Raw genomic sequence first — 27,925 nt, forward strand, 5'->3', positions numbered from 1 at the left:
ACCACAGTCCCATGTTTTCTCCATGTGGGGATCATGGCTCTCACTGTGGTTCTCTGGGGTCCCAGATCCTCAGCAATGGCTCTGTAACCCTCAGTGACTTTGTTTCACATGTGTATTTGAATCTCTTTAGAACGTGGCATCATGTGCTGCTTCTTTCATCCTTCTAGTCTGCTTCACACAGCCAGACAGGTTCTATTGAAGTGATGTTTAGATTCAGCAGGTCTGGCAGTGATCATGTTTGGGTGTAGCAGTGAAATTGAACCATATAGTGGATTGAATCGGGTTACCTGGTTGATTTAGTAGCTAAGGGGGAGAATTACTTTTTCACAAAGGTCCAGGTAAGGCTGACCAGCACTTTTCCTACAATAAATGAAATCATCATTTAAAAACAGCATTTGGTCAAAGTCGTGGCAGTCATGTGTGTCACTTTCACACTCTACTCTCTGTGGCTCTTTCAGCAGTTCGTCTTTATTAGTTTTCATTGGGATGCTAAGGTCTGAAGGAATGACCTTTCTGACCACTGTCCAGGTGGTGTCATTAGGCTTTCACCATCTTCTTACACTTTACAGTGGTGACCCTGACTATTAGAGCTGGGCCTTCGGTGTGGACCAAAACTGTGGAAACGTGGTTACAAACCTAAAAGATAATCACACTGAAAATGCATAAAGAAGAAAAACGTCTGACTGTGTAGCTTCTGAACTGCTGACAATAAAATAAATAAATCTTAGCTGTGGATGGGTCATCAGAGTCCATCTTCTTTTCTGTTAAACTGCTTTAACTCTGAGTTTAACATGAGCTCAAACTAAATCCATCACTAAACTTCCCTCCTTTCACTGAACAGCAGAAACACCAGCAGAAATATCACAAGATGACTGTGTGGCTCAGGCATTCATTTTCAAAGAACTCCTTTCAGCATTAAAGGGCCTTAAGGGAAGCTTTGACCGAGCTGAATTAAATGGTTCTATTTTAAATTATCCTTTTTTTATTTACTTACAGCTGGTGAGAAGAACTTTAGTCTGGGAAATAATCCGCTGCAAATCATGGCAATAAACGGTACGTTGTAATATAAAATATGCAAGTATTTACCATGTTTACAGGATTTAATGATGTAGATTAGATGTTCGGTAACTCTTTATGCAGAGTGTATTATTGTTTTGATTGAATATGTTTGTGATCTGCACTTTCCTTTTCAACGTTTATTGAACTTCTGCTCTGAAATTTGGTCACAAACTCAGATTGGATGTGAATATTGTTGCAGATGCAGACGTTAATCAACAATGTATAATGTATATTTGTAGATTTAGTATCTTAAAGAAGCTGACTGTAAACTAAAGTGTTATCTAATTTTCTTTACAGAAGCCACTGACTGTATTCCAAGTTTTCAATATATCAGCACCTCAGAGGCTGTGGACATTCTGTGCACTGAGTTTGGTTGTTTGTTGGAGCAGCTGAAGCAGCGAGAGAGTCATGGAATCTCTGTTCAAGCTGCTGTAGCTCAGCTTCGTAAAGAAAAGTATGAAAAATGATTTCTCTCGAGGTTAAGTTTTATATCACCTTCTAAAAAATCAATAAGAACAGTGAAAAGCTGCTTTTTACAGTGGCAGGTTTGGTTCCATTGTTTGTCACTGAAATACATTGAAATACATTCAGTTCTTAACATTAGTCAACCTGTGATCACTGTAAACAGGTTGTGAGCTGTTTGTCCTTTGACCCTACCTTACTGTTTCAGAGATCAATCTTAGATGTGTTGATAGATGTTCTTTTATTGTAATCATGTACCTGACTTATTTGATTAACATCTGCATATTTGTATCTGTATATTTGTCCTGGGAGTGGAGCAAGAGAGAGAGAGAGAGACAGAGAGGGAAAGAAATAGAGAGAGAGAGAGAGAAAGTGGGTGTTCCCTCACCCACTTCCTCTCACCGCTCTGATGTGCATCACACCTGCCTTCCACAGGTGTCCACAGATGCAGAAGGGGAGGAGAGGTCAGTAACGCTGGGTCATGCCTGTAAGGCTGACATGATTCTTCAAGTAAATTTACAGTCTTACACTCTGACCTCTGACTCCTGGTCTTCTCTTTTTGCCTTTTTTATAGAAATGATAAGGAGGTACTTTTGTGTATTTCTGTGTTTTCACTTTTTCACTTTAACCACTCTTTTAAAATCTCTCTAGCTGTGATGTCACCCAACACTTTCAATCTAAGCTGCTGTGTGGACTGGATCTACACTCTGTCCTCCATTAAATCAGGGGGAAACGGGCCAGAGGACAGGTAATGACCCGTGTAAATTACAGGACGGGTTATATTTCCTGATGCTGGTATCACTGATAATGGATTTGTGTAATTTATATTCATTTTACTTCTACACAGTTTCACTTGTAAATCTAACTGCTTTGCGACTATCAGTGTTATTAAACTAGAGTAGAAATGTTTTACCATTTTTGTTTGATTGTAATTTTTTTTTATTTTATTTTATTACATTTTATCGTAACATTTTCATTTTCAACATTAAACACAGCAGTGATACTAATGTTGTCAGTAGGTTAAAACCAGCTGAATAATCAGGCTAATTCTGTGCTAACAGTAATAGCATACATTTTCCAGTGTACAATATATCAACTACAGACCAGATCAGAACACATGACAGATTGTTTATATTTTATAAGTTTACAGCTGTGTAGAGTACAGAGAATATTCATGTATACAGTTCAGTTCTATCTGTATGTTCAGTATTTGGCATCACTTTACTGTGTCTTTATCAGTAAAACCTAGAACCAGTTTAGCAACTGCAGATCCTGCTAGAACAGCTCCAGCTACAACTAGGTTACTGACTGAAGGCAAGAGCTGCACTTCTGAAATATAGAAATGACATATGTGTAGATAACCAAATACATATGAACAATTCAAATAAACAGAGGTTAGTGTTTTACTGAAGGACTGAAGGGTTTACTGAAGGGTTTTTGTTGTGTTGTTTCTGGTTCTCAGAATATGTAGGATCCACCACAAACCAGCAGAGAGGAATAACAGCAGAACCATATATTCAACTACTAATATTCTTTGGTAGAACATCTTACATCAGCACAGTTTACCACTAAAGATGGGTTTAGGAAATATGAACAATTGTTTTATATATAATAACATATTTAAGTAACATTACAGAGAGCATTACAGAGAAATTTGCAATTTGTAATTTTAATTCTACTGTAATTTGTGTAATTCATGTTTCTGTTTAGTGTGTGAGCTCCTGTGTTTGTGACTAATGGATTTGGAAGTCCTTTCTTTATCCTGAAGCTCTCTGTGTTCACGTGAATGCGAGTCTATGATGTGGTGAAGCTTGAAGGTTCTCCATCACTCTTCGGGATGTGTAGAAGTCTGTGAATATCCTGCAGGTAAACAGCAGCATCAAAAACTGTTCACAAAAACGCTTCATTCTAAAATATTTAAATGTATTATTAATGTAGCATGAAAAAATGAACTTAAAAGCAGACACAGTTAACTCAGTTTTTAATTTATTTTTATGAAGAACTGTATTTGTGTATCACTTTCAAGAGTCTGTGTGTTACAGCACTCACTGTTAGCAGATACTGTGAAGAGCCTTCCATCAGGTCTTGCAGGAACGGATGCTGGGATAGCATTGAGAATGGAATCTTCTCCTCCGCATCAAAGCCCAACTCCTTAAAGACCTTCACCAGATCCTAAACACACAATTACACCGAAACATCGGCTGTAGTTGGGTTCAGACTGAATTTTTGAGCTACAGTTGTATTCAGACTGAATTTTGTCAGTTCAGACTGAATTTTGTGAGCTACAGTCAGTTCAGACTGAACTTTGTCAGTTCAGACTGAATTTTGTGGGGCTACAGTCCGTTAAGACTGAATTTTGTCAGTTCAGACTGAATTTTGTCAGTTCAGACTGAATTTTGTGGGCTACAGTCCGTTAAGACTGAATTTTGTCAGTTCAGACTGAATTTTGTCAGTTCAGACTGAATTTTGTCAGTTCAGACTGAATTTTGTGGGCTACAGTCCGTTGAGACTGAATTTTGTGGGCTACAGTCAGTTCAGACTGAACTTTGTCAGTTCAGACTGAATTTTGTCAGTTCAGACTGAATTTTGTGGGCTACAGTCCGTTAAGACTGAATTTTGTCAGTTCAGACTGAATTTTGTGGGCTACAGTCCGTTGAGACTGAATTTTGTGGGCTACAGTCAGTTCAGACTGAACTTTGTCAGTTCAGACTGAATTTTGTCAGTTCAGACTGAATTTTGTGGGCTACAGTCCGTTGAGACTGAATTTTGTGGGCTACAGTCAGTTCAGACTGAACTTTGTCAGTTCAGACTGAATTTTGTGGGCTACAGTCCGTTTTTTGTCAGTTCAGACTGAATTTTGTGGGCTACAGTCCATTGAGACTGAATTTTGTGGGCTACAGTCAGTTCAGACTGAACTTTGTCAGTTCAGACTGAATTTTGTGGGGCTACAGTCCGTTAAGACTGAATTTTGTCAGTTCAGACTGAATTTTGTGGGCTACAGTCGGTTGAGACTGAATTTTGTGGGCTATAGTAAGTTGAGACTGAATTTTGTCAGTTCAGACTGAATTTTGTGGGGCTACAGTCGGTTGAGACTGAATTTTGTGGGGCTACAGTCAGTTGAGACTGAATTTTGTCAGTTCAGACTGAATTTTGTGGGGCTACAGTCGGTTAAGACTGAATTTTGTCAGTTCAGACTGAATTTTGTGGGCTACAGTCGGTTGAGACTGAATTTTGTGGGCTACAGTACGTTGAGACTGCATTTTGTCAGTTCAGACTGAATTTTGTGGGCTATAGTCAGTTCAGACTGAATTTTGTGGGCTACAGTCAGTTGAGACTGAACTTTGTCAGTTCAGACTGAATTTTGTGGGGCTACAGTCTGTTAAGACTGAACTTTGTCAGTTCAGACTGAATTTTGTGGGCTACAGTCGGTTCAGACTGAACTTTGTCAGTTCAGACTGAATTTTGTGGGCTACAGTCGGTTCAGACTGAATTTTGTCAGTTCAGACTGAATTTTGTCAGTTCAGACTGAATTTTGTGGGCTACAGTCGGTTCAGACTGAATTTTGTCAGTTCAGACTGAATTTTGTGGGCTACAGTCGGTTCAGACTGAATTTTGTCAGTTCAGACTGAATTTTGTGGGGCTACAGTCAGTTCAGACTGAATTTTGTGGGGCTACAGTCAGTTCAGACTGAATTTTTGAGCTACAGTTGTATTCAGACTGAATTTTGTCAGTTCAGACTGAATTTTGTCGGTTCAGACAGAATTTTGTCAGTTCAGACAGAATTTTGTCATTTCAGACTGAATTTTGTCGGTTCAGACTGAATTTTGTCAGTTCAGACTGAATTTTGTCGGTTCAGACTGAATTTTGTCAGTTCAGAGTGAATTTTGTCGGTTCAGACTGAATTTTGTCATTTCAGACTGAATTTTGTCGGTTCAGACTGAATTTTGTCAGTTCAGACTGAATTTTGTCGGTTCAGACTGAATTTTGTCAGTTCAGACTGAATTTTGTCATTTCAGACTGAATTTTGTCGGTTCAGACTGAATTGTGGGCTACAGTGAGGTTAGAATTGTAAACATTGGGTCAGTGAGTATAGCTGGATTATGAAGGTGTACCTGCTGTAACTCCTCTCTGCTGTTAGACTCTATGCGGTGGTGTGATGTCACTCGTGTTCCTCCGTGGCTCAGAACTCTAAGAAGCTCATCCACCAACACACCATCATCTTTACGCACAGACTCGTCCTCTTCCTCAGCTTCACACTCCTCAGCACCGTCCATGTAGGGCAGTGACTACAGAGACAGAGGCTGATCACTGCTGGGTGGTTTGGAGTCTTTAGCTAAGCTACAACTAGTGGTGTTGGTTACTGTCTACAGGTTTAGTGATGCTGTTATTTATTAGTGGTTAACATCTGATTAAATGTAGGGTACCTGCAGCAGGGGGCTGGTGTGTCTGTACTGATGTTTGTGCTGGGTCACTATGCTGAGTGCTCTGGTGAAGCCCTGCGCTGGATCAGGATGGCAGCAGAAGTACAGCAGCATGGTCAGATAGTCCAGAACAGCCGGGGATGAACCAGAGTCCGCAAACAGGGCAAAGAAAAACTGCACACATGAACACATAAAGTCCATACACATAAAAGAGGTCAGTATGGCTTTACACGAACCCAGCTCTCAACAAAATCTCAACAAATCTGTGGGCCAGATGTTTATTTTTACTTGACGTTTTTCGATGAACCCAACTGGCCACTGCTTATTAAAAATATGTCAAAACTACAAAGACAAAAAACAGGCACTGAATACTTAAATGATTCAAAAATCATTTGAAATCAAACCGAACTGTTTTATATAAAACAATAAATTATATTAGCTGCACAAATCTGTTAAACTTCTTTAAATGTCCCCAGTGTACAGTAGGTTGTTGTTGAGGGGGTGGGAGCACACATTATGTTGCAGTGCATGCTGGGAACTGTAGTACAGTTCATGGTGAAAAGGGCTAATATTAATAGAAAATTTAAATAATTTTGCGGGCCGAATAGGACTGTACCACGGGCTGGACTTGGCCCGCCGGCCCTGTGTTTGACACTTGGGACATAGACGCATCATATGAGTTTATGTCAAGTAATATCATGTTATCATTACAGCTGATTGACATTATACATGCCATTCTGTTTGAACTCGACTGTAGCTGGACAAATCATAAGACCATCTCCCATGACGTGTTTATGAGATGGTTATGCCAATGAGTGTTACTGAGATTTCTAACTCTGAGTAAGACTATCATAACATATCCGCACACACAGACTACGCAGTACCTCCTTGAGGTTGGCCAGCCGGTCGAATGGCAGAGGTTCAGTGGGGTCATCAGGAACAGGAACATCTCTCTGGCTGGAAAACCACAACTCAACCTGCACAACCACACACAACTCCTAATTACACAAAGCTCTCACTGACCCACTCACCCTGCCGATCACAGCAGCGTTTATCACCAAGTTACAGTCCATTCCTAGTGGTCCTCCAGTATCTGATGCCTTGTATCATGACGGAAGGTCTCAGAGCTGACCCCTCTGTGTGTTTATACCTGCTTGTATTGCTCCAGTGTAAGGACTCCGCTGGCCGCAGTGTCTCTCTCTCTGAAGCGTCTGAGTGTTTTCAGCAGTTGGTTCTGAGAGGGTAAAGGCCACGGCTGAGCCGCACTCAGTAAAAACTGACGCCAGTCCACTACCTCACGGTCCTGAGACAGCACACACACCAGCTCCTGGACCTACACACACACACAGCACCATAAAACACACCGTCCGACACACTGATATCTGTAAACATGCACTAAAGCACAGACGAAATTCAGGTTTCAGGAAAGCAAAATACGAATGTTCCGTTCCACCTTAAATACATGCAGCAGTTACATTGTGGCCATTTAAGGTGGAACAGATACTTCAAAGAAGAAGCTGCTGAATAGGAAGCCAACTTCACTAACATGTTTAAGCGAGTGATGAGTTAGGCATACCGTTAGCACCATGCTAATTGGTGGGATATAAGCTTCCATTACTTGTTAGCTCCAATGCTAAATTTCAGACACCTGATCAATTTGGATCAATTTGGAGTAAGGGGGATTTGGGGGGGGGTGATTTTTTCTTCAACTATTGCAGTGGTAAGATGTGCGAGGTCAGTGTTGCACCTGTGAGTCTGTGAGGTTCATCCAGGCTTCAGGTAGAGCATCAGAGCCCATAGTGAGTGAGGTCAGCTCCTGCAGGACCTTACAGAGCTCGGTACTGGACACCAGACCTACATAGAACAAGAAGAACACTCGGATTAGAGTCAGAAGGCTGAACGATTTGGGGAAAATGTCTAATTATGATTTCTCTGACTGCTATTGTGATATTGTGTATGATTTTTCTGACTGATATCTCTGACTGAGATTTAAACTGAGACTATTTTAATTGAGGTTCAGGCCTTCTACGTCTTTTCACCAAGAAGATCAGAATATCCACCTTTCCTGGTTTGAGGCTCGACCCCTCAATGTAGTGAGCCAGACAGCCAGAAAGTTGTGACTGTGATGTCTCAACACACGGAGGTTTGGCTGCCTCTGAGTGATCTAACTCTACAGGCAGTACACAGTGTTATTGTGTTAAATTGTGTTAAATCTGATCTAGTGTGACTTTTTCAGATAATTAGATAAATATTCGCCTGTGGTCACGTGTATAAAACGTGAAAATTTTGGCCTTAGGTTTTCACTTACACGTCCCATCACTGAAGGAAAAGTGGGGACAAAATATATACATACAAACATCATCTAAACCGCTTATCCTTCTGGGTCACGGTGGGGTGCTGGAGCCTATCCCAGCTGTCATTGGGCGGAAGCCAGGATACACCCTGGACAGGTCGCCAGTCCATCGCAGGGCAGACAGACAGACATACACAATCACACACACACTCATACCTAGGGGCAATTCAGCATGTCCAATTGGCCTGACTGCATGTCTTTGGACTGTGGGAGGAAACCGGAGTACCCGGAGGAAACCCACGCAGACACGGGGAGAACAGGCAAACTCCACACAGAAATGACCCTGGTCACCCGGCCGGGAATCGAACCCAGGCCATTCTCGCTGTGAGGCGACAGCGCTACCCACTGCTCCACCGTGCTGCCCGGGTCGAAATATTTACATCCAAATTTCATCTGAAGTTCAGACATTAAGTGTCTTTAAATAACTGTTTTAAAAAAACATGACATGTTAACATTTATATAAATACAACTTTAAACAAAGAAAACAGATGAATGTAACGGTTTTAATTACAGATCTTTTTTTTTTTATTAAAGATCTTTTTTCCTGTATTAAACATAAGGCTGGCTTCACACGGTAAAACTGTAAATATGCAAGTTTAGTTTGGAGCGATGCTAAAACCGACTACACTCTCAGCGGAATGAAGGATTTAAATACTCTTCGTCTTCTAGATGATGTATGTTCATATTTTCAGGTAAAGTGGTGTGGTGTGTGTTTTTTTAAACCGCTCATGAGTTTCACGTCTCCTTCTGTGAATTTATTGGCTGGTTGCAAACCAGAAATCTGATTACTGTCTGACTCATGTAGACCCGGAGTTTCCCCATTATCTGATTACTCAAGTGCATGTAAACACGTTGATCAGATTACTGACAAAATCTGATGTTCTGCAGTTATCAGATTATTAAGTGCATGTAAATGCGCTCAATGTTAGGAGCTCCTCCAGACCTGTGGGGGCGATCTTGTGCAGCTGGGCGTGCAGACCGTGCAGCTGCAGGATGGTGAGAGTGCTGTGATTGGTTTGTTCCAGCGGTGGTGGGCGGGGCGGAGTGGGCGGAGTGGGTAACACCCGCGTCTCCCCGTCTATGAAGAAGTCGGTGCAGTCCAGCACCAGCTGGTGAGGGACCTTCAGACTGTTCTCGATGTGGTGCTGAACCACCTCAGACAGCTGCTGTATACTGCACACACACACACACATACACAGTAACACACACACACACACACACACACACACACACACAGTAACACACACACACACACACACACACACAGTAACACACACACAGTAACACACACACACACACAAAAATACACATAAAAGACATAACACACACAGACAGTGCAGCTGTACACTAATACAGCTATATTCATATTCCAGTACAGTACAGACGCCCTCTGAGCCTCTACTCCTCTCCTCTGACCTAAAGCAGTGGTTTAACCGTGACTGTGGAGACGTGACCCACTGTGTCCAACTGAGTATTAATGAACTGTATTGAAGTGTTTATACTGAAGGTGTCTGAAAGTACAGATCAATGTCAGTGTTTGTGTAATAATAAATGTGTAGTGATGTTCGCTGCAGCTCTAGCTGGTTTAAAGAACAGTAATATGGAGTAAAAGTGGGATTAAAGGACTTTTTGTGGTTGTTTTACTGCTTTGAGGACCAAAACTACCTTTACACTCCAGCGCAAAACAAACAGGGCCCATCTCAAAAATTAAGCTTTTAGTGGTCTTATCAACAAATCATCAAACACAGATAAAGTGAGTTAATACACTTTAATTTCTTTAAGTGTTGGAGTTTAGTGTGTGAATGTTCAGACAGTCTTCTACAGAAAGAAGAGTCAGTACTGATCCACTCAGCACTGACGGCTCCACACAGCTGAAAAACACTGCAGAGCTGGTTTGAGTTGAATGTGAGACCAAATACTCACTATAGGGTTTAAATCTGGACTCTGACCAGCCAGAACCAGCAGTAAACAGCATTATATTTTGGGTTTGGCTCTTTTTTTTGGCACAAAGGTGTTTATGGGGGTCTGAAAAAGTTTGGCCTGTTGTAAACCCTCCTTTTTCTCTGTGTTACGTCTCTCTCTGTGTTTTCTGACCTGTCCATCTCGGAGGTGAAGCGGTGGTCCAGCCACTCCTGCATCTCTGTGTGGGTCTGTTCTGCTCTGTGCTGGACGCTGTGGACGAAGGACAAAGCGTGAAGCTTCACCAGCTCCAAACGCTGCCTCGCCGCCCCCTCTACACACACACACACACACACACACACACAGAGAAATGCTGACATATATATGTGTACTTTTTTAAAAATATAGATGAATCCAAATAGATAAGTGCACCTATATTTATATATGGTACTAATAGTATCTTAGTGTCATACTATTATTAGTGTCATACTGTATTGTTACTTATACATATAGAATATATGTTACTGTTACATATAGATATTTGCATATATACGTTCCATAAATGATCATATTATTATTATTACAATATTGTAGCTGTCACACAAAAAAATATTGTATCTCCGCTCTTTTTAAAATATTTTCCATAACTGAAAAACTCCAGTTCCATTTACATTAAGTTAACCTGTATTATGAGTTGAGCTGCTGTACAGTGTCTGATTGGAGATCTGAGGTTTTGATATGTTTATATAACACATACAGGACGTATGTATGTGTCTGTAAGTACCTTCATGCTGCAGTGCTCTGCTGTACTCCTGTCTGATTCTGCTCCTCACCGCTCTCCCCAGCACCTCCTCCGGGCTCTCCTCTATCAGAGGTGGAGGGGTGGGCTCCTGGGTCGGGGACGGGGGGCCTTTAGCACACACACACACACACACACACACACACGGCAGCAATGACAATGGAAGCAATAAAGAGTTTATTACTGGAAGTTTTCACAAAACAGGGCACATTAGTGCCTCCTAGTGGTTAAATGCACAAAGTACAGCTGTTATTGTGGAGCTTTAGGCTAAAACTGACCAAACAGTCTCTTCTACTGATCTGTTATTTGTTTTAAAATAATAAACTTAATTAGCAAAGTAAGAATGTCTTTGGGTGTTTTACATAATAAACGTAGCTCACCTGCTGAATCCACACAGATTATTATTCAGATTATTCACTATTCACAGTCAAGGTCTAAGCGTGCAGAACCAGGGAGGCCCTGCACGTCTCTGAAATCAGATTCTAAAGCGGTGACCTGGTCAGTGCTGAGTGAAAGCTGGGTTGTAGTAAAATAAAGCATCGATGCAGTGAAATAGACCCTGATCACACTTACAGATAAACATCTGTCTCAGTGATCTGAGTGGACAGTGAGACGTATAGCCGTTTATATCTGTTTACTATCAGACTGGGTGAGTGGAGGAGTTACCACATCAGTCTCTCTCTGTGTTTGTTATCAGACTGAAATGAGCTGTGGGTCCTTGTTCATGTAAACATACAGACTGTTAGACACATTTAGATCACAGGGAGCACTAATACAACTGATAAACGAACGTCCCTGACTGCCTTTATTTAAGTAATAATACATAACAGTGTGTTGGCATTTATCTAAACAAAGCATGGTGCACAGACTCCGTCGCTGATGATACCCACTGCTCTGCTGATCTGAAATTCCTGATTATTAAATGCAGACCCTTCTATCTTCCCTATCTTCTTTGTGCTGCCATTAGCAAACTGCAGACTGTGAACCTGGATGGAGGCTTTATTGTTGCCGGGGACTTTAATCACAGTAATCTGAGATCTGTACTTCCAAAGTTCCATCAGAATGTCTCCTGAACCACAAGGCGACAGAGATGTTTGGTTAATGTTAACACCTGTGTGGCTAACGCCTCCAAAGCCACACCCCTCTACCACCTGGGACAGTCTGACCACCTCTCTTTGGTCCCACCCCCAAGTCATCAGTGGTGTGAAACCCACAACGAGATCTGTGAAGATCTGGATGGAAGGGGCTGACTCCTCACACAGACTGTAGTGTGTCTGCAGCCCAGGCCACCACAGACTCCCTGAGGGTGTGACCCTGCTGACCTCCACACTGTGACTTTAACTGCTGAACTCCACACGGCCACTTTAACCTTTGCAGTCACTGCACTGTTACTGCTCTATTCATTTTTGCACCAACAGTTACGGTACGTTTACTCTGCATACTTATCTTTTACATATGCTGCTCTCACAGGACTTACTACCTCAGTGTACACTGTCCACTCACTCTGTAAAGATGTATATTATATGTATACTTGCATATCTATATATTGTTTTACCACTATACCACCCTTCTGCACCTTATATGTAAATAATACTGTATTGACAATAGTTGAATCTAATGAAATCTAATCTAATGTGGGGAAATATACTGCCCCCTACTGGATGACAGCTGGAAGTGTGTGTGTGTGTTTCATACTCTGGAAGAGTGTGTGTGTGTGTGTGTGTGTGTGTGTTTGTGTACCTTTCTTCTTGGCTGATTTCTTCTTGGCGGAGTTTGTGGCTGAAGCCTGAGAGAGTGCTTTCTCTCTCTCCATCTGCTGCTGCTGAACCTCCTGGTTCACCTCCATCTCCACCTGCTGAACCTCCACTGACGCCTAACACACACACACACACACACACACACACACACACACACACACACTAACGTCGCAGCTCTCGCTTTTATTACTAGTAATATGTATGTAATGGAAGTACATGCTGCTTTCAGTACTGCTTCCTCAGTTACACACTGGGACAGACATCAGTAATCAGTACTACTGTATTCAGAGACATCAGAGATGACAGTGAATGTTGGTCCAAACTGAGTCTCATAGAGAAGGTGTTTCAAACTGGTTCAGAAACAGAGGCTTCGAACTGTGTTTGTTACCATGTTGGTGATGGCAGTGAGGGCAGTTTGATGGATGTCCTGCAGGAGCCTGGAGGGGTCTGTAGAGGGCGACCTGCGTCCAATCAGAGGAACTCTGCACAAACAGAAACACAGCATGTATATGTATTTGTATTGTGGCTGTGCAAAAACTTAATATCTCTAAAGAAGTAAATTTACAGGAGAAATAAAGAACATTATTAACTTTCAACGTAAGTTAATGAAACAAAATTTATTTCTAAGTCATTTTAGACCATTTATGTTAGTTTGTTCATTATGAAATATTAACACAGTTTAAACAGCAGCAGGTAAAAATATATAAAAATTAGAGGTTTTGTTCTGGCAGTGACTATATATATATGCGTGTGTGTGTGTGTGTGTGTGTGTGTGTGTGTGTGTGTGTGTGTGTTCTTACACTTTGGTTTTCTTCTCCTCTGGCTCTGTGTTTTTTTTCCCAGCACTCTTTGTGAGTCTCTCTGAAGGGGCGGGGCCAGAAGGGCTGCAAGAACATACACACAATCTCTAACAACGTACATCAACACACTGAGCATTAAAGAACCTCATAACAATCCCCTACAGACCACCTCACACCTTCCCCTACGAGTTCCTCTATTCTTAACATCACTAATGAGGACACTATAGAGATGACATGATAACTGTCCTATCCAGACTCCACCCACAACATAAACCGAGTCTGTTCTACAGTTTCTCATTAGGCTGAATGAATAACTGACTCTAAATGTAGGTATTGTGATATAAACTGAGTCTGTTCTACAGTTTCTCATTAGGCTGAATGAATAACCGACTCTAAATGTAGGTATTGTGATATAAACTGAGTCTGTTCTACAGTTTCTCATTAGGCTGAATGAATAACCGACTCTAAATGTAGGTATTGTGATATAAACTGAGTCTGTTCTACAGTTTCTCGTTAGGCTGAATGAATAACCGACTCTAAATGTAGGTATTGTGATATAAACTGAGTCTGTTCTACAGTTTCTCATTAGGCTGAATGAATAACCGACTCTAAATGTAGGTATTGTGATATAAACTGAGTCTGTTCTACAGTTTCTCATTAGGCTGAATGAATAACTGACTCTAAATGTAGGTATTGTGATATAAACTGAGCCTGTTCTACAGTTTCTCATTAGGCTGAATGAATAACTGACTCTAAATGTAGGTATTGTGATATAAACTGAGTCTGTTCTACAGTTTCTCATTAGGCTGAATGAATAACTGACTCTAAATGTAGGTATTGTGATATAAACTGAGCCTGTTCTACAGTGGTAGCATTGAATAATATGGGATGTGCAGTGTACTATTATGGGATGTTTAGTGTAATATTATGGGATATGTAGAGTAATTCACCTTTTGGTCCTGTCCGGCTGGCTGCCGTTGTTGTTGGTGATGTCCAGCAGTGGGAGGCAGGTGAAGTCCTGAGGTGCTTCAGGTAACACACTCCTGTACATACCTGTGTAATAATCTCTCAGCACACGCAGAGTGTCCTGAAACCTGTCCACCTCCACCTGCACACACACCAGACGTCCTCACATCATCTCTCAGCTTCAGGGAACCTGTGTCTGTACCAGACTGTATGATCTCCCAGAGAGTATTATATGAGTGTGTGTGTGTGTGTGTGTGTGTGTGTGGGTGTGTGTGGGTGTGTATGTGGGTGTGTGTTTGACCTGCATTAGAGTGGAGTAGTGGTTGATCAGCAGGGCAGTGTGATCCTTCAGCCAGCCGTCTCCTATAACTCCAGCTCTCTCCTCCATCGCCTCCTCCCTTCTCTTATCACAGATATCCCACAGACGCTCCCGCAACTCCTATATATAATGGTAGCTGTATGTAACATTAACACGTCTCATGCATTATGTATATACATATATATTATGTTCCATATGTGTTGTGAATATGTAAATTTACTTATAATAATTTGCTGCGTGTTTTGTAGGCTAAGCTGACTGAATTCATCTGATGCTCTGGTTAAATATGGTCATACAGTGAGAAGTGAGAAGTGAGAATAAGCCCTGAAAATTAAATTAATTACAGATACCATCAAAAATTCAACATTTGCGACTGGTTGAATTTTCCCATAGTGTTCATTCATAGACAAAAAATTAGGGCCACGCTCACTTTTTAAAGCCTCCATATTTCTGAATAATGAAGATAGAAAGCCTAAATTTTACACACTATCAGTTCGGCACAATGACGTTATTTCCTGAGAATATGAAGCAAATCAAACACAGTCAGTCAGGAGGTTTGGAGTGATTTCACATGTGCCGATACAGCTGACACAGGATACGAGACTCTGGTACAGTCTGTCAACAGCGGTGACAAAAAAGTGTGGATTATACAACACTTAGCTCCGCCCACTCAATCAGATTGATAGAAAAGTGTTTTGTTTGTCTTGTTTTATCTGATAACAGCAGTTTTTTCATCAATTTTATGTATATGACCAAATGTCGTCAGGCAGTAACAATGCTTGTGGTGCTGGTAATGTGGCAGTGTGAGCGCTACAGCCCGAACGTGCTGGCCTTTCATACATACAGGGTTTGTTCTGCGGACCAGAGCGTCAAGAAAGTTAAACAGACCTTCCATTTTCCAGATAAATCATCAGTCTGCTCAATAAAATATCATTTATAATAGTGCACGGTATGTTTGTTTACCCTCAACAGCATTTTGACTTGTGATTAAGTAAAAGTTTCATGCCTCATGGACCAACCGGGAAATCTGTTTGCAACACTGAATGTTTAACTAGTATTTCATCAAACAGTAAAAAATATGAATTTAAAAATAGGGTTTTATTTTCATTAATTTAATGGCTAATTTCAGTATATTTTGCTGTGTGAAGTCCACAGCACACTGAAAAAAACACAGCATGTATGAAAGCGCTGATTAACATGTGCGCTGAAATGAAAAGCAAGACTTTCCGCGTTGCTCACGCCTCACAGATGCAGTATGTGTTAATCAGGCCTAAGTTGCTGGAACTACATTTAATTGGTGGAATATAAGTACCAATATTAAAAGTGTGAAACGATATGCAAAGCTACACCACACAGCTGTCACCAAACCACAGGACCTGTAAAAGATACTGTAGAGTAGCCTATCATTAATACAGCTGTACGGTAAGTGTATTGAATGATGTGGCTGTAAAGAAAGTGTGTTGGTGGGTTTGTGTCTCACGTCCAGTCTGTGGTGAAGCTCAGCTTTGGTCTCCTCATCCTGCCTCATGTCATCAGGAACGCTGTTAAAGTCTCGCTGCCACACGGACACGAACTCCTGCTTTAGATCAGGCCTCCGCAGATACTGCTTAAAGTCCTCCCTGAAAAACACACAAACTCCTGCTTTAGATCAGACCTCTGCAGATACTGCTTAAAGTCCTCCCTGAAAAACACACAAACTCCTGCTTTAGATCAGACCTCTGCAGATACTGCTTAAAGTCCTCCCTGAAAAACACACAAACTCCTGCTTTAGATCAGACCTCTGCAGATACTGCTTAAAGTCCTCCCTGAAAAACACACAAACTCCTGCTTTAGATCAGACTTCTGCAGATACTGCTTAAAGTCCTCCCTGAAAAACACACAAACTCCTGCTTTAGATCAGACCTCTGCAGATACTGCTTAAAGTCCTCCCTGAAAAACACACAAACTCCTGCTTTAGATCAGACCTCTGCAGATACTGCTTAAAGTCCTCCCTGAAAAACACACAAACTCCTGCTTTAGATCAGACCTCTGCAGATACTGCTTAAAGTCCTCCCTGAAAAACACACAAACTCCTGCTTTAGATCAGACCTCTGCAGATACTGCTTAAAGTCCTCCCTGAAAAACACACACAACTCCTGCTTTAGATCAGACCTCTGCAGATACTGCTTAAAGTCCTCCCTGAAAAACACACACAAACTCCTGCTTTAGATCAGACCTCTGCAGATACTGCTTAAAGTCCTCCCTGAAAAACACACACAAACTCCTGCTTTAGATCAGACCTCTGCAGATACTGCTTAAAGTCCTCCCTGAAAAACACACAAACTCCTGCTTTAGATCAGACCTCTGCAGATACTGCTTAAAGTCCTCCCTGAAAAACACACACAAACTCCTGCTTTAGATCAGACTCTGCAGATACTGCTTAAAGTCCTCCCTGAAAAACACACACAAACTCCTGCTTTAGATCAGACCTCTGCAGATACTGCTTAAAGTCCTCCCTGAAAAACACACACAAACTCCTGCTTTAGATCAGACCTCTGCAGATACTGCTTAAAGTCCTCCCTGAAAAACACACACAAACTCCTGCTTTAGATCAGACCTCTGCAGATACTGCTTAAAGTCCTCCCTGAAAAACACACACAAACTCCTGCTTTAGATCAGACTTCTGCAGATACTGCTTAAAGTCCTCCCTGAAAAACACACACAAACTCCTGCTTTAGATCAGACTTCTGCAGATACTGCTTAAAGTCCTCCCTGAAAAACACACAAACTCCTGCTTTAGATCAGACCTCTGCAGATACTGCTTAAAGTCCTCCCTGAAAAACACACAAACTCCTGCTTTAGATCAGACCTCTGCAGATACTGCTTAAAGTCCTCCCTGAAAAACACACAAACTCCTGCTTTAGATCAGACTCTGCAGATACTGCTTAAAGTCCTCCCTGAAAAACACACACAAACTCCTGCTTTAGATCAGACCTCTGCAGATACTGCTTAAAGTCCTCCCTGAAAAACACACAAACTCCTGCTTTAGATCAGACCTCTGCAGATACTGCTTAAAGTCCTCCCTGAAAAACACACACAAACTCCTGCTTTAGATCAGACCTCTGCAGATACTGCTTAAAGTCCTCCCTGAAAAACACACAAACTCCTGCTTTAGATCAGACCTCTGCAGATACTGCTTAAAGTCCTCCCTGAAAAACACACAAACTCCTGCTTTAGATCAGACTTCTGCAGATACTGCTTAAAGTCCTCCCTGAAAAACACACACAAACTCCTGCTTTAGATCAGACCTCTGCAGATACTGCTTAAAGTCCTCCCTGAAAAACACACACAAACTCCTGCTTTAGATCAGACTTCTGCAGATACTGCTTAAAGTCCTCCCTGAAAAACACACACAAACTCCTGCTTTAGATCAGACCTCTGCAGATACTGCTTAAAGTCCTCCCTGAAAAACACACAAACTCCTGCTTTAGATCAGACTTCTGCAGATACTGCTTAAAGTCCTCCCTGAAAAACACACACAAACTCCTGCTTTAGATCAGACCTCTGCAGATACTGCTTAAAGTCCTCCCTGAAAAACACACAAACTCCTGCTTTAGATCAGACCTCTGCAGATACTGCTTAAAGTCCTCCCTGAAAAACACACACAAACTCCTGCTTTAGATCAGACCTCTGCAGATACTGCTTAAAGTCCTCCCTGAAAAACACACAAACTCCTGCTTTAGATCAGACCTCTGCAGATACTGCTTAAAGTCCTCCCTGAAAAACACACAAACTCCTGCTTTAGATCAGACCTCTGCAGATACTGCTTAAAGTCCTCCCTGAAAAACACACAAACTCCTGCTTTAGATCAGACCTCTGCAGATACTGCTTAAAGTCCTCCCTGAAAAACACACAAACTCCTGCTTTAGATCAGACCTCTGCAGATACTGCTTAAAGTCCTCCCTGAAAAACACACAAACTCCTGCTTTAGATCAGACCTCTGCAGATATTGCTTAAAGTCCTCCCTGAAAAACACACACAAACTCCTGCTTTAGATCAGACTTCTGCAGATACTGCTTTAAGTCCTCCCTGAAAATCAAACTTTTGCTTTAGATCAGACTTCTGCAGATATTGCTTAAAATCCCCCTGAAAATCTGAGGTGCCCTTTAGACCAGGATATCAGTTCAGCTCTGGGTTCCTGTAAGTCTGTTTTTGTTGTAGCACCACAAAACTACCAGCATCAAAACAGCACTGTATTTCATAGGGCAGGATTACTGCATAAACTGGATAACTTAATCCCAAGTGGAGGGTTGTCCGACAGGAACGACTAGGTTGCCTGAGAAATGCTGCTTTGTGAAATGACCCCCAGTGCTTCATATGAGCTCTTAGATCATGGGTGTCAAACTGGGTTCCTTCCAGGCCACAGCTCTGCGCAGATTAGCGCTTTCCCTCTTCCAGCACTCAGAATTCAGTTCATGAAGGCCTTGGTAATTACCTGACGAGGCATGATGATTATTGACCATGTTAAGCGACGAAACCCACCAGAATATCTTAATAACAGTCGCTTGAGAACACTAATATACACAAACCACTAGTGGAAAACCTGTCCTTTAATGTCCATTAGGCTCCATACAGTAGAACTGGGGAAGTATGAGGCAAAATCCAAATAAAAATATAATAGCTCAGTGGTTCCTAATATCAGTCATGGGGACCCCATGCTTTGCACATTCCTGTGTTTTCCCTACTCTAACACACCTGACCAGCACACGAGGAATGACTTCATTAATTAATTAATGTGTGCTAGAACAGGGGAACACAACAATGTGTGTGGTGTGGGATCTCCAGGACTGGGAAGAGGACCCCTTTTCTCTCTTGACCAAGGATTTGAGACAATTATGATACAGCAAAGTAGAGCCAGTCAGTATTTACCATAATGAATCAAGTTAGAAGCTGGTAGAAGTTTGTAAATGAAACTGAAATGTTCCTAATTTCCATTACACCATCAGCAGAAACAGGGCAGGTCTGGGCGTTGGCTGTTATTGATGAACTCTACCTGTGCTGGATGTGTGTGTGGTCTCCAGCAGGGGGAGCACTCTGTTGTGTATGTTCCGGAGGAAGTATTTGGTCCTGCGTCTTTGGCAGAGTGTCATCGGTCTTATTAGCGTTCTCCTCTCTCACCTGCTCTGCTGGGAAACATTTAAATAAAACTTAATCAGTGTATCTTTAGCTTTTAAAGCTTTTAAAGCTCAGAGAAACTCAGGACTGAACAGGTACACTCATACCTGAAATGACTACAACACAGATCAGAAGGCAGAATCTAAAACTGTGGACTCACGACTCTGGTGGAGAGCCCGGTCCAGCACCTGCTCGTCTGAGACCTCAAGCAGCACGGCCAGGTGCAGTGCAGGTAAAGGAGGGGGCGGGGCTTTGGGGGCATTCTTGTCTTCCACCAGGTTAGGCTTCTTGTTCCGCCTCTTCCTGTCAGCCTGGTCCGGGTCGGCTCCGCTCAGGGCCTTCTCCAGCAGCCGGGCCTGAGACACGTTTGTTGGGAACCCATCCAGAACCCAACCACGGCCCTCTGGAACCTGCCTGCAGCACACACCAGGGGGCGCCAGAGAGGCCAGAACAGATGAGGCATTTTTAACAGATGTTTCAGTCAGGTATAAGAGGCAGGTGCATCAGTCAGGTGTAAGGGACAGATGTAAGAGGCAGGTATATGAGGCAGAGGTATCAGTTAGGAGTCTCAGTCAAGTGTAAGAGCCAGAAATAGAAGGTGTATAAGGCAGGTACATGAGGCAGATGTGTCACACAGACGTGTCAGTCAGGTGTAAGAGGCAGATGTAAGAGGCAGGTATATGAGACAGGTGTATCAGTTAGGTGTCTCAGTCAAGTGTAAGAGCCAGAAGTAGAAGGTGTATGAGGCAGGTGTGTCACACAGATGTGTCAGGCAGGTGCCCAGGTGTGTACCTGACTGCATGTATGAAGATGTCAATGAGGAGCTCATCAGGAATGGCTCCACCCCTCCTCAGCGCCTTCTCCACTGCTGCACCATGCTGCGCCCGCAAAGACTGCTGGGTAAACAGCAACACACAACATCTCACTGACTGCCACTAAGTGTGAACAGCACCAGTCAAAGTGTAAGACAGGTATATTTGTCTTAGAAACAGATGTTAAGCTTTTAAGTAGATGCCTTTAGATCAAAATGTCTCTAAGGTCATTAAGAATGAGAGTCTGTCTGAGAACATTACTGTGACTACTGTAAATCTCTGCAGTGCTTACTTTAGTCTTGCTGTCTTTTTTAGGCAGGTCTTTGGACACAGGACCTGGGGAAAAATGTAATAATATGACCAGTGATTCCGATAATTTGAATGTTAGCGTATGTATTGTCATTATTGCATGTCTTCCTTTTGGTTATTACAGTAATGGATATACATACCTGAGTCTGCAGCAGTAGATGACTCCTCCTCTCTCTGCTCAGCTTCCTGAGTATCAGATCCACAGCTTTCCGCACTCGTCTACACCACAGAGCAAACAGTACAGCTCAAACAGACAGATTCAAGCAAGAGTTCAGCAGAAAGATTTTCCCTCCATCACTCCAAATGCAGTCGATCAGCCAAGACACATTTGGTGTCTGAAGTTTGCTTTTAGTTTTAGTACTGGAGCTATGAGGCTAATGTGGCTAACAAGTAATAGAAGCCTCACTAATTAGCATGGTGCTAACTGCATGCTTAAATCCTCACACACTTGCATGACATGTTGGTGAAGAAGATCTTCTATGTACCAGCTTCTTATTGGAATTGTCCCTTCCGTAACGTCTGTGCTATTTGAGGTGGAAAGGAAAATTGTGACTGTGTGGTTGGTATAGTGTAGTGGGTAACACCACTGCCCTCTATGCTGTAGACTGGGGTTTGAACACTGGCCTGGGTGAGCACCCTACACTATACCAATAAAAGCCCTTGGGCAAGACTCCTAACACTACCTTTTCCCTTTACCTGTGTTAAAAAAAAGTCACTCTGGATAAGAGCGTCTGCCAAATGCCGTAAATGTGTGATGATTAAAACCAAAATTAGAATAAGATGCTGGCAAATAGGAGGCCGAATTCAGCTTTTTGCCTCAAACGGTGTGGAGTTGATTATGTGGTGTCTGATACTGTTATGACTCACTGTTATCTATGAAAATCGACTAAAGTACATTACCATAGCTTTCATAAAGAACTCTCAGCTGATTGAGTACTGACAATTAGATTTTTCTGTTTTTTGTTAAGAATTCTCAGCTGATCGAGTACTGCAAATATGATTTTTTCATGAGAACATTGTGGTAGTCGGTACCTCAAGCTCTGGGCTGTGGTCACTCAGGACCTGTTCTCCAGCTTGGCGGGCAGCCAGCGCCTCCTGGATCAGTATATCAGCTGAAAGAATGTGGATGCCATGTACTGCATGGAAGGCAGTGAGTTAATCAGTAAATTCAGCAGAATAAACACTAAATTTGTAAAGATACTAAAAAGCTGTAAGAAACCTTAAAGCAATAGTTTAACAAATAATCAACTTTGCAGTTTCCTCTTTCACCCCAAATGCAGTTAAGACATTAGACTTCACACAGTGAAAAACTTTACTACCTTAAAAACTTACATCAACTAAATTTCACCTGAGGTGCACAAAGCATTATCACTTGAAACTCAGCCTTAACAGTTGTAATCGTCTCTTCATGAAATAACCAATAAAAACATCACGTGATCATGTCAAACAACATCATGTTAGAGCCTCCTGATGGACTTTATGTAAAGCTGGTAGTTTTCCATTTTGCCAGTTACCTGACAAACAAAAAAATGAACTTGAGACACCAAACGTGTCATGGCTGATCGGCTGTATTTGAGGTAAGAGGGGAAACTGAAACTGAGGGCAAGTCTCATTGTGTAGGTTGGAGTACCCTCGCTGATCCTTGTGAGGCAGGTGGTCTTGCCAGAGCACACCTTTCCCAGCACACATGCTCTGAGAGAGAAATTTGGGAATTGTGGTGAAGGGTCATTCAGGCAAGGGGGATTAACAATGCTCTGCAGACGAGCAACAACATGGCCCAGAATATCATTATTGGTGGGCGGAGCTCTGCTCTCTCCTTCTTCTTCAGGCCACGTCCATTCACCCGTCATATTCTGCAACAAACACCACAAACAAATTTTTGTAACCTTTTTGATTTCAAACAACCATTAAATTAACTAAAATCAAAGACAATCTAATTAACAGTAAAATAGCAAACTCAAAGAAATTAAGAAATGAATTTTCTAAGAAACTAAAAATTAAGCAGTACACTCGCAAAAAACACTAATATACCACATCCCCCAGATTCCTGCGCAACAATCTCTCCAGTTCCCTGCTCAACTTTACTCCATGTCCAGGTTCAACAGTCCTTATAGTTCCCTGATCAACTTTACTCCGTGTCCAGATTCAACAGTCCATCTAGTTCCGTGATGAACTTTACCCCATGTCTGGGTTCAGCAGTCCTCCTACTTCCCTGCTTAACTTTATCCCATGTCCAGCTTCAACAGTTCTTCCATGCTCAACAGTTCCCCATATCCTTGTTTGACAGTCCCTCCAGTTCGCCCAGTTCTCTGCAAAACAGTCCCCTCAGTTCCTTTCAAAAGTCCCCCCAAGTTCCCTATTTCACATTTTCCCCAGTTTCCTATTCTATAATCCCCCATGTCAATGCTCGATAGTCACTCTAGTTCTGTGCATGACAGACAGTGAAATTCCCTGCTCAACAGTTCCCACAAGTTCCCTGTTTCAAAGTTTCTCCAGTTTCCCATGTCCATGCTTGATAGTCCCTCCGGTTCTCTACCTGTCTCCCAAATTCCCTGTTCAACAGTCCCCTCCAGCTCCCTGTTCATCAGACCTTCATGATCATGGTCAAAAATCCCTCCAGTTCTCTGCTCAACACTCCCCCAGTTTCCTGTTCCACAGTTTCCCATGTCCATGCTCGATAGTCCCTCCAGTTCCCTACCTGTCTCCCAAATTCCCTGTTCAACAGTCCCCTCCAGCTCCTTGTTTATCAGACCTTCATGACGATGGTCAAAAGTCCCTCTGGTTCTCTGCTCAACACTTCCCCAGTTTCCTGTTTGACAGGATCCCCGGTTGCATATTCTGCAGCCCCCCTATGTTCCTGCTCAACAGTCTCCCCAATTCCCTGTTTGAGAGCCCCCCCACTTCCCTGCTCAACAGTTCCACCATATTCCCTGCCTGTCCAGCCCCCTAGCTTCCTGCTTGGCAGTCCCCCCATGCCTCTGCTTGACAAGGCTCCCCACTTCTCTGCTTGACTGACCCTGAGTTACCTGTTTCACAGTCTCCAGTTTTCTGCTCTGCCCTTCACCACTCTCATCTTTTTTCTAGTGACCGTGTTGGTCCCAGTTCCACACCCTGTATGTTTTTCTGTCCTCCATCCTACTATGAATTTCCTGCTTCTGTACCCAGTTGCATCTCTTAGCATTTATGTCTTGAGGGAAGATCTGTCATGGACTCCACCCTCTCCAGTCCCCTCACTAGCCCTGCCTTGTTAGTGTTTTGTCCTACGTCTCAATATTTCTCCTTTGTGACACTCTTTTCATTGTTGTTGTTATTTAAGTATAAATTATACATTATATATATAATTCAAGTGTCACGCATTCGGTCAACTCTCTGGAAGACACGGACTTCATCTCCCAGAATCCTCTGGGAGATCAGATGACTGAACATCTGCACTCGGAATCCAGCTCCGGAGAGAACTCCATTGCCCAGAATTCAATGGGATCTCATGTGACTTTGGACTTTCACCGGCGAACCTATCAGCGCTCTCAATCCCCTGAGTACTAACTATGTTCATCTGTGCATATGATCATATGACAGATAGTTAGCAGTATTTAAGCCCGGGCTTTAGTCTGAATGTTTGCGAGGTATTGTTTCCTAGAAACCTACTGAGCATTATTTGCCTGATTGATTATACTCTGTGTTTTGACCTTTGCTTCGTTTGTTCTGTTTTTGACTTTTTGCCTCTTCCCTTGGTACTTTCGCTGTTCTGACAGATCTGTGCTTTGAATTTTGGCCTGTGTTTTTGACTTCGATTTGAGCTTTGCCCTTTTTGCTTACGGTTGGTTTGGTGTTAATAAACCACCTTCATTTTTACATCTGCAAGCGTCTGATTTTCTGTCACCACGTCACATCATGAAATTACAAACACACTAATGTTTTTAAACTAACTCATTATGAAACTATTAGACTAACAGACTCTACTCACTGTGTACTCATCATAGTCCTGCTGGTTGAGGATGTTTAGTTTCTCCAGCTGGATTGTTTGTTCTGGGCTGGGCTCTGCAGGCTCTGCCCCTAACTCCAGCTCAGACACTTCATACAGCGGCTTACCACTGAAATACATCTCCTTCCACTCCCTCATCAACTTCAGAGGAATATCACTACAATGGAGAGAAATACAGAGAGAAAAACATAAAAAGTTTATTTATTTATAAGGTGATCCTCACCATTCCCTTCAAACATTGCTCCAAATATATTAGGTTGGACATGGAAAGATGTCCATTTTGGATGGAAAGATGTCCATCCAAAATGGACATCTTTCCATTTCAGTAGGCACAGCAATCCTTCTGATGTTTGTCTGAAAGTTCTAGTTGCTGGGACAGAGCTAATCCACCAGACTGTTTAGTGCAAGGTATCGTCAGTTATCGCTGTGTTTGAATTGATTTACTGATATCTGAGTAAATAGGGCCAATAAATCATATTCCGTGTGTAAAGGTCTTAAATCGTACTTGGCCGTGAGCAGGCGGTACTCCCCACTCTTGGTTGCCAGATCTACGATCTGCTCCGGAATCTCCCTGCAGATGTTGAAGTGTTTTTGGTGTTTGGACTGAGTGCACTCAGCAGCCAGACGAGCGTGAAACTCTCGGTCCTTACGTATCTCCTCCTGATGCCCCACGCGATCCTGCTGGAGAAGAGCGTGAAACACACATACACGTATCATCAACTATAGGTAGGGCTAGAGGTGGGCGATATGGTAAAAATATAATATCACAATACTTCAAGAAATGTTCATGATACACAATGTCACAATATTTATTTTCGCAGAGAGCTGAGCAGATGGAACAGAGACAAAAGAACCAGCAGTGCTACATTTAAAAAAAATATCAGAAACTGTGAACACAATTATTTTTATTCAGTATTTGGCACTAAATCCAGTTAAATGGACTAATTTTGGTCTCTTTATAATGAAACATGCAGTTGGTCAGTGTTCTACATTTTCTCCCAGTAAAATCTTCATTTCCTCTGAGTCGGTCAGTTTGGGGAAGGAGGGGGTTTTATTAGTAAATTTTGTCAGAAAAGAGTCTCTGATGGTTTTATATTCTGAACATGAAAGAAGGAAGTGATTCTCAGTTTCTGTCTCTCCTGATGGGCAGTGGGTGCAGATCCTGTTCTCTCTGTCCAGCCTGCTTTTTCTGTGCCTCCCTGTTTCAATGGCCAGTTTATGGTCACTCAGTCTGTATTTCGTTAGTTTGGCTAATGAGTATTTCCGATCAAGCATTTCGTAACGTGAGTTTGTGTTGGTGAGTGATCTGGTTTCTCCAGTAGAGGCTGTGATCTGCTCTGCTATCATCCTCAGCCTCTCTCAGTGTGGAGCGCTTAGGTTGGCCTCTAAGTTCTTTATCCTGGCGAGCTGGTTTAGTGGGTGGTTTGGGTCTGTCTTGTTGCTGATGAAGACTTTATAGTGAAGGGAGTTTGGATCTGACTGGGTCAGGTGGTACCAGAATTTACAGCATCTTTTCTGGATGTCCAGAATCAGTGGAAACCTGCCCAGCTCTGCTCTGCAGGCCAGATTAGAGACACCTCTGTTCATCTGCAGGACGTCTTTGCAGAATTCAAGATGGAATTGTCCCAAATTTCGTAATTTTAAGATGAAATTACAAAATTTGTTACAAAACTTATTTTTTTCTCATGTAGTAAGATCTGCGAGCTTTTTCCGTCAGTGCTGCAATCGCTGATTTAAAATTTCCTGCTGAATTTAATATCACACCTAAATAAGAAAAGTTGGTGGTGTGTGATATTACTGTGTCTTCGAAAGTAAACTGGTATTTCTTCTCCTGTAATCTGGCTTTATTTTGAGAAAACATTATTTTTGTTTTGTCCATATTTACTGTAAGGGCCCAATCTTTACAGTAAGTCTCCAGTATTGACAGGTTCTGCTGGTCAGCGTCTTTTGTTGGTGCTAATATTACCAGATCATCTGCGTACATTAGGTGTTTTATTTCCTGGTCTTCTGAGAGTCCAGGATCGGTTGAATTTAGTGGCCAATTCATTTATATATACATTAAACAAGGTGGGACTCAAGCTGCAGCCTTGTTTTACTCTCTTGCTTTGTTTAAAATATGCTGTTCTCTTTGTGTCGATCTCTACGCAGCACTGTGTGTTACTGTATATGGTTTTTATTATATTGTATATTTGACCTCCAACACCACTTTGTATTAGTTTGTAAAATAGTACTTTGTGCCACACAGAGTCAAAAGCAAAAAGTCCACAAAGCAGGCGAAGGTTTTTCCTTGTGGTTTGTTGTGGACGTGGTTGTTCATTAGGGTTTGGAGGGTGTACAGATGATCTGCTGTTCTATGTTTTGGTAAGAAGCCAATTTGAGATTTATTGATTATCTTGTTTGTATTTAGAAATGTTTGGTGGTGGTGTAGTGGGTAACACCTCTGCCTTCTACACTGTAGACTGGGGTTCAAACCCCACCTTGGTAAATACCCTACACTATACCAATAAGAGTCCTTAGGCAAGACTCCTAACACTACCTTTGCCTCTGTAAAATTACTGTAAGTTGCTCTGGATAAGAGCGTCTGCCAAAATGCCGTAAATGTTTGAATCCTGGTGTTAATTATACTACGGAAGACCTTTCCTAATACGCTACTCACACAGATTCCTCTGTAGTTTGAAGGCTGTAGTTTATCTCCACTTTTGAAGATCAGGGTGATGAAGCCCTTGTTCCAGATTTCAGGGAATTCACCAGTATTTAAAATCAGGTTGAACAGTTTCAGCACTGCCATCTGAAGCTTAGGGCTGCTGTATTTGAGCATTTCTGGTCTGATCAT

General features: G+C 42.1%; 1 protein-coding gene across 1 annotated transcript; it reads right to left on the reverse strand.

Moving 5' to 3' along the window:
- Window positions 1-3,250: 3,250 nt before the first annotated feature.
- Window positions 3,251-27,925, reverse strand: LOC118801610 (sperm flagellar protein 2-like). Its single transcript, XM_036561970.1, has 24 exons — window positions 27,749-27,925; window positions 25,598-25,770; window positions 25,075-25,249; window positions 22,741-22,963; window positions 22,173-22,246; window positions 20,782-20,882; window positions 20,150-20,403; window positions 19,868-19,997; window positions 16,316-16,484; window positions 14,818-14,955; window positions 14,501-14,658; window positions 13,551-13,634; window positions 13,139-13,232; window positions 12,734-12,866; window positions 10,979-11,104; window positions 10,390-10,528; window positions 9,239-9,468; window positions 7,690-7,796; window positions 7,093-7,275; window positions 6,827-6,919; window positions 5,946-6,116; window positions 5,634-5,807; window positions 3,571-3,693; window positions 3,251-3,381 (listed from the first exon to the last, which is right to left on the reverse strand). Exons 1-24 carry the CDS (start codon window positions 27,923-27,925, stop codon window positions 3,316-3,318), a joined length of 3,495 nt encoding a protein of 1,164 aa, XP_036417863.1. The 3' UTR covers window positions 3,251-3,315.

The sequence above is a fragment of the Colossoma macropomum genome, unplaced genomic scaffold (assembly GCF_904425465.1).
Source record: "Colossoma macropomum unplaced genomic scaffold, Colossoma_macropomum, whole genome shotgun sequence".
Lineage (NCBI taxonomy): Eukaryota > Metazoa > Chordata > Actinopteri > Characiformes > Serrasalmidae > Colossoma > Colossoma macropomum.

What these genes read in the sequence shown, in the direction of transcription:
- LOC118801610 (XM_036561970.1), bottom strand. Translation starts at nt 27,925, where the DNA reads ATGATCAGACCAGAAATGCTCAAATACAGCAGCCCTAAGCTTCAGATG. An exon ending in AGGACTATGATGAGTACACA is followed by an intron (nt 22,964 to 25,074) that starts GTGAGTAGAGTC and finishes TGTTTGTTGCAG; the next exon opens with AATATGACGGGTGAATGGAC. An exon ending in CAGCCGGACAGGACCAAAAG is followed by an intron (nt 13,635 to 14,500) that starts GTGAATTACTCT and finishes ATGTTCTTGCAG; the next exon opens with CCCTTCTGGCCCCGCCCCTT.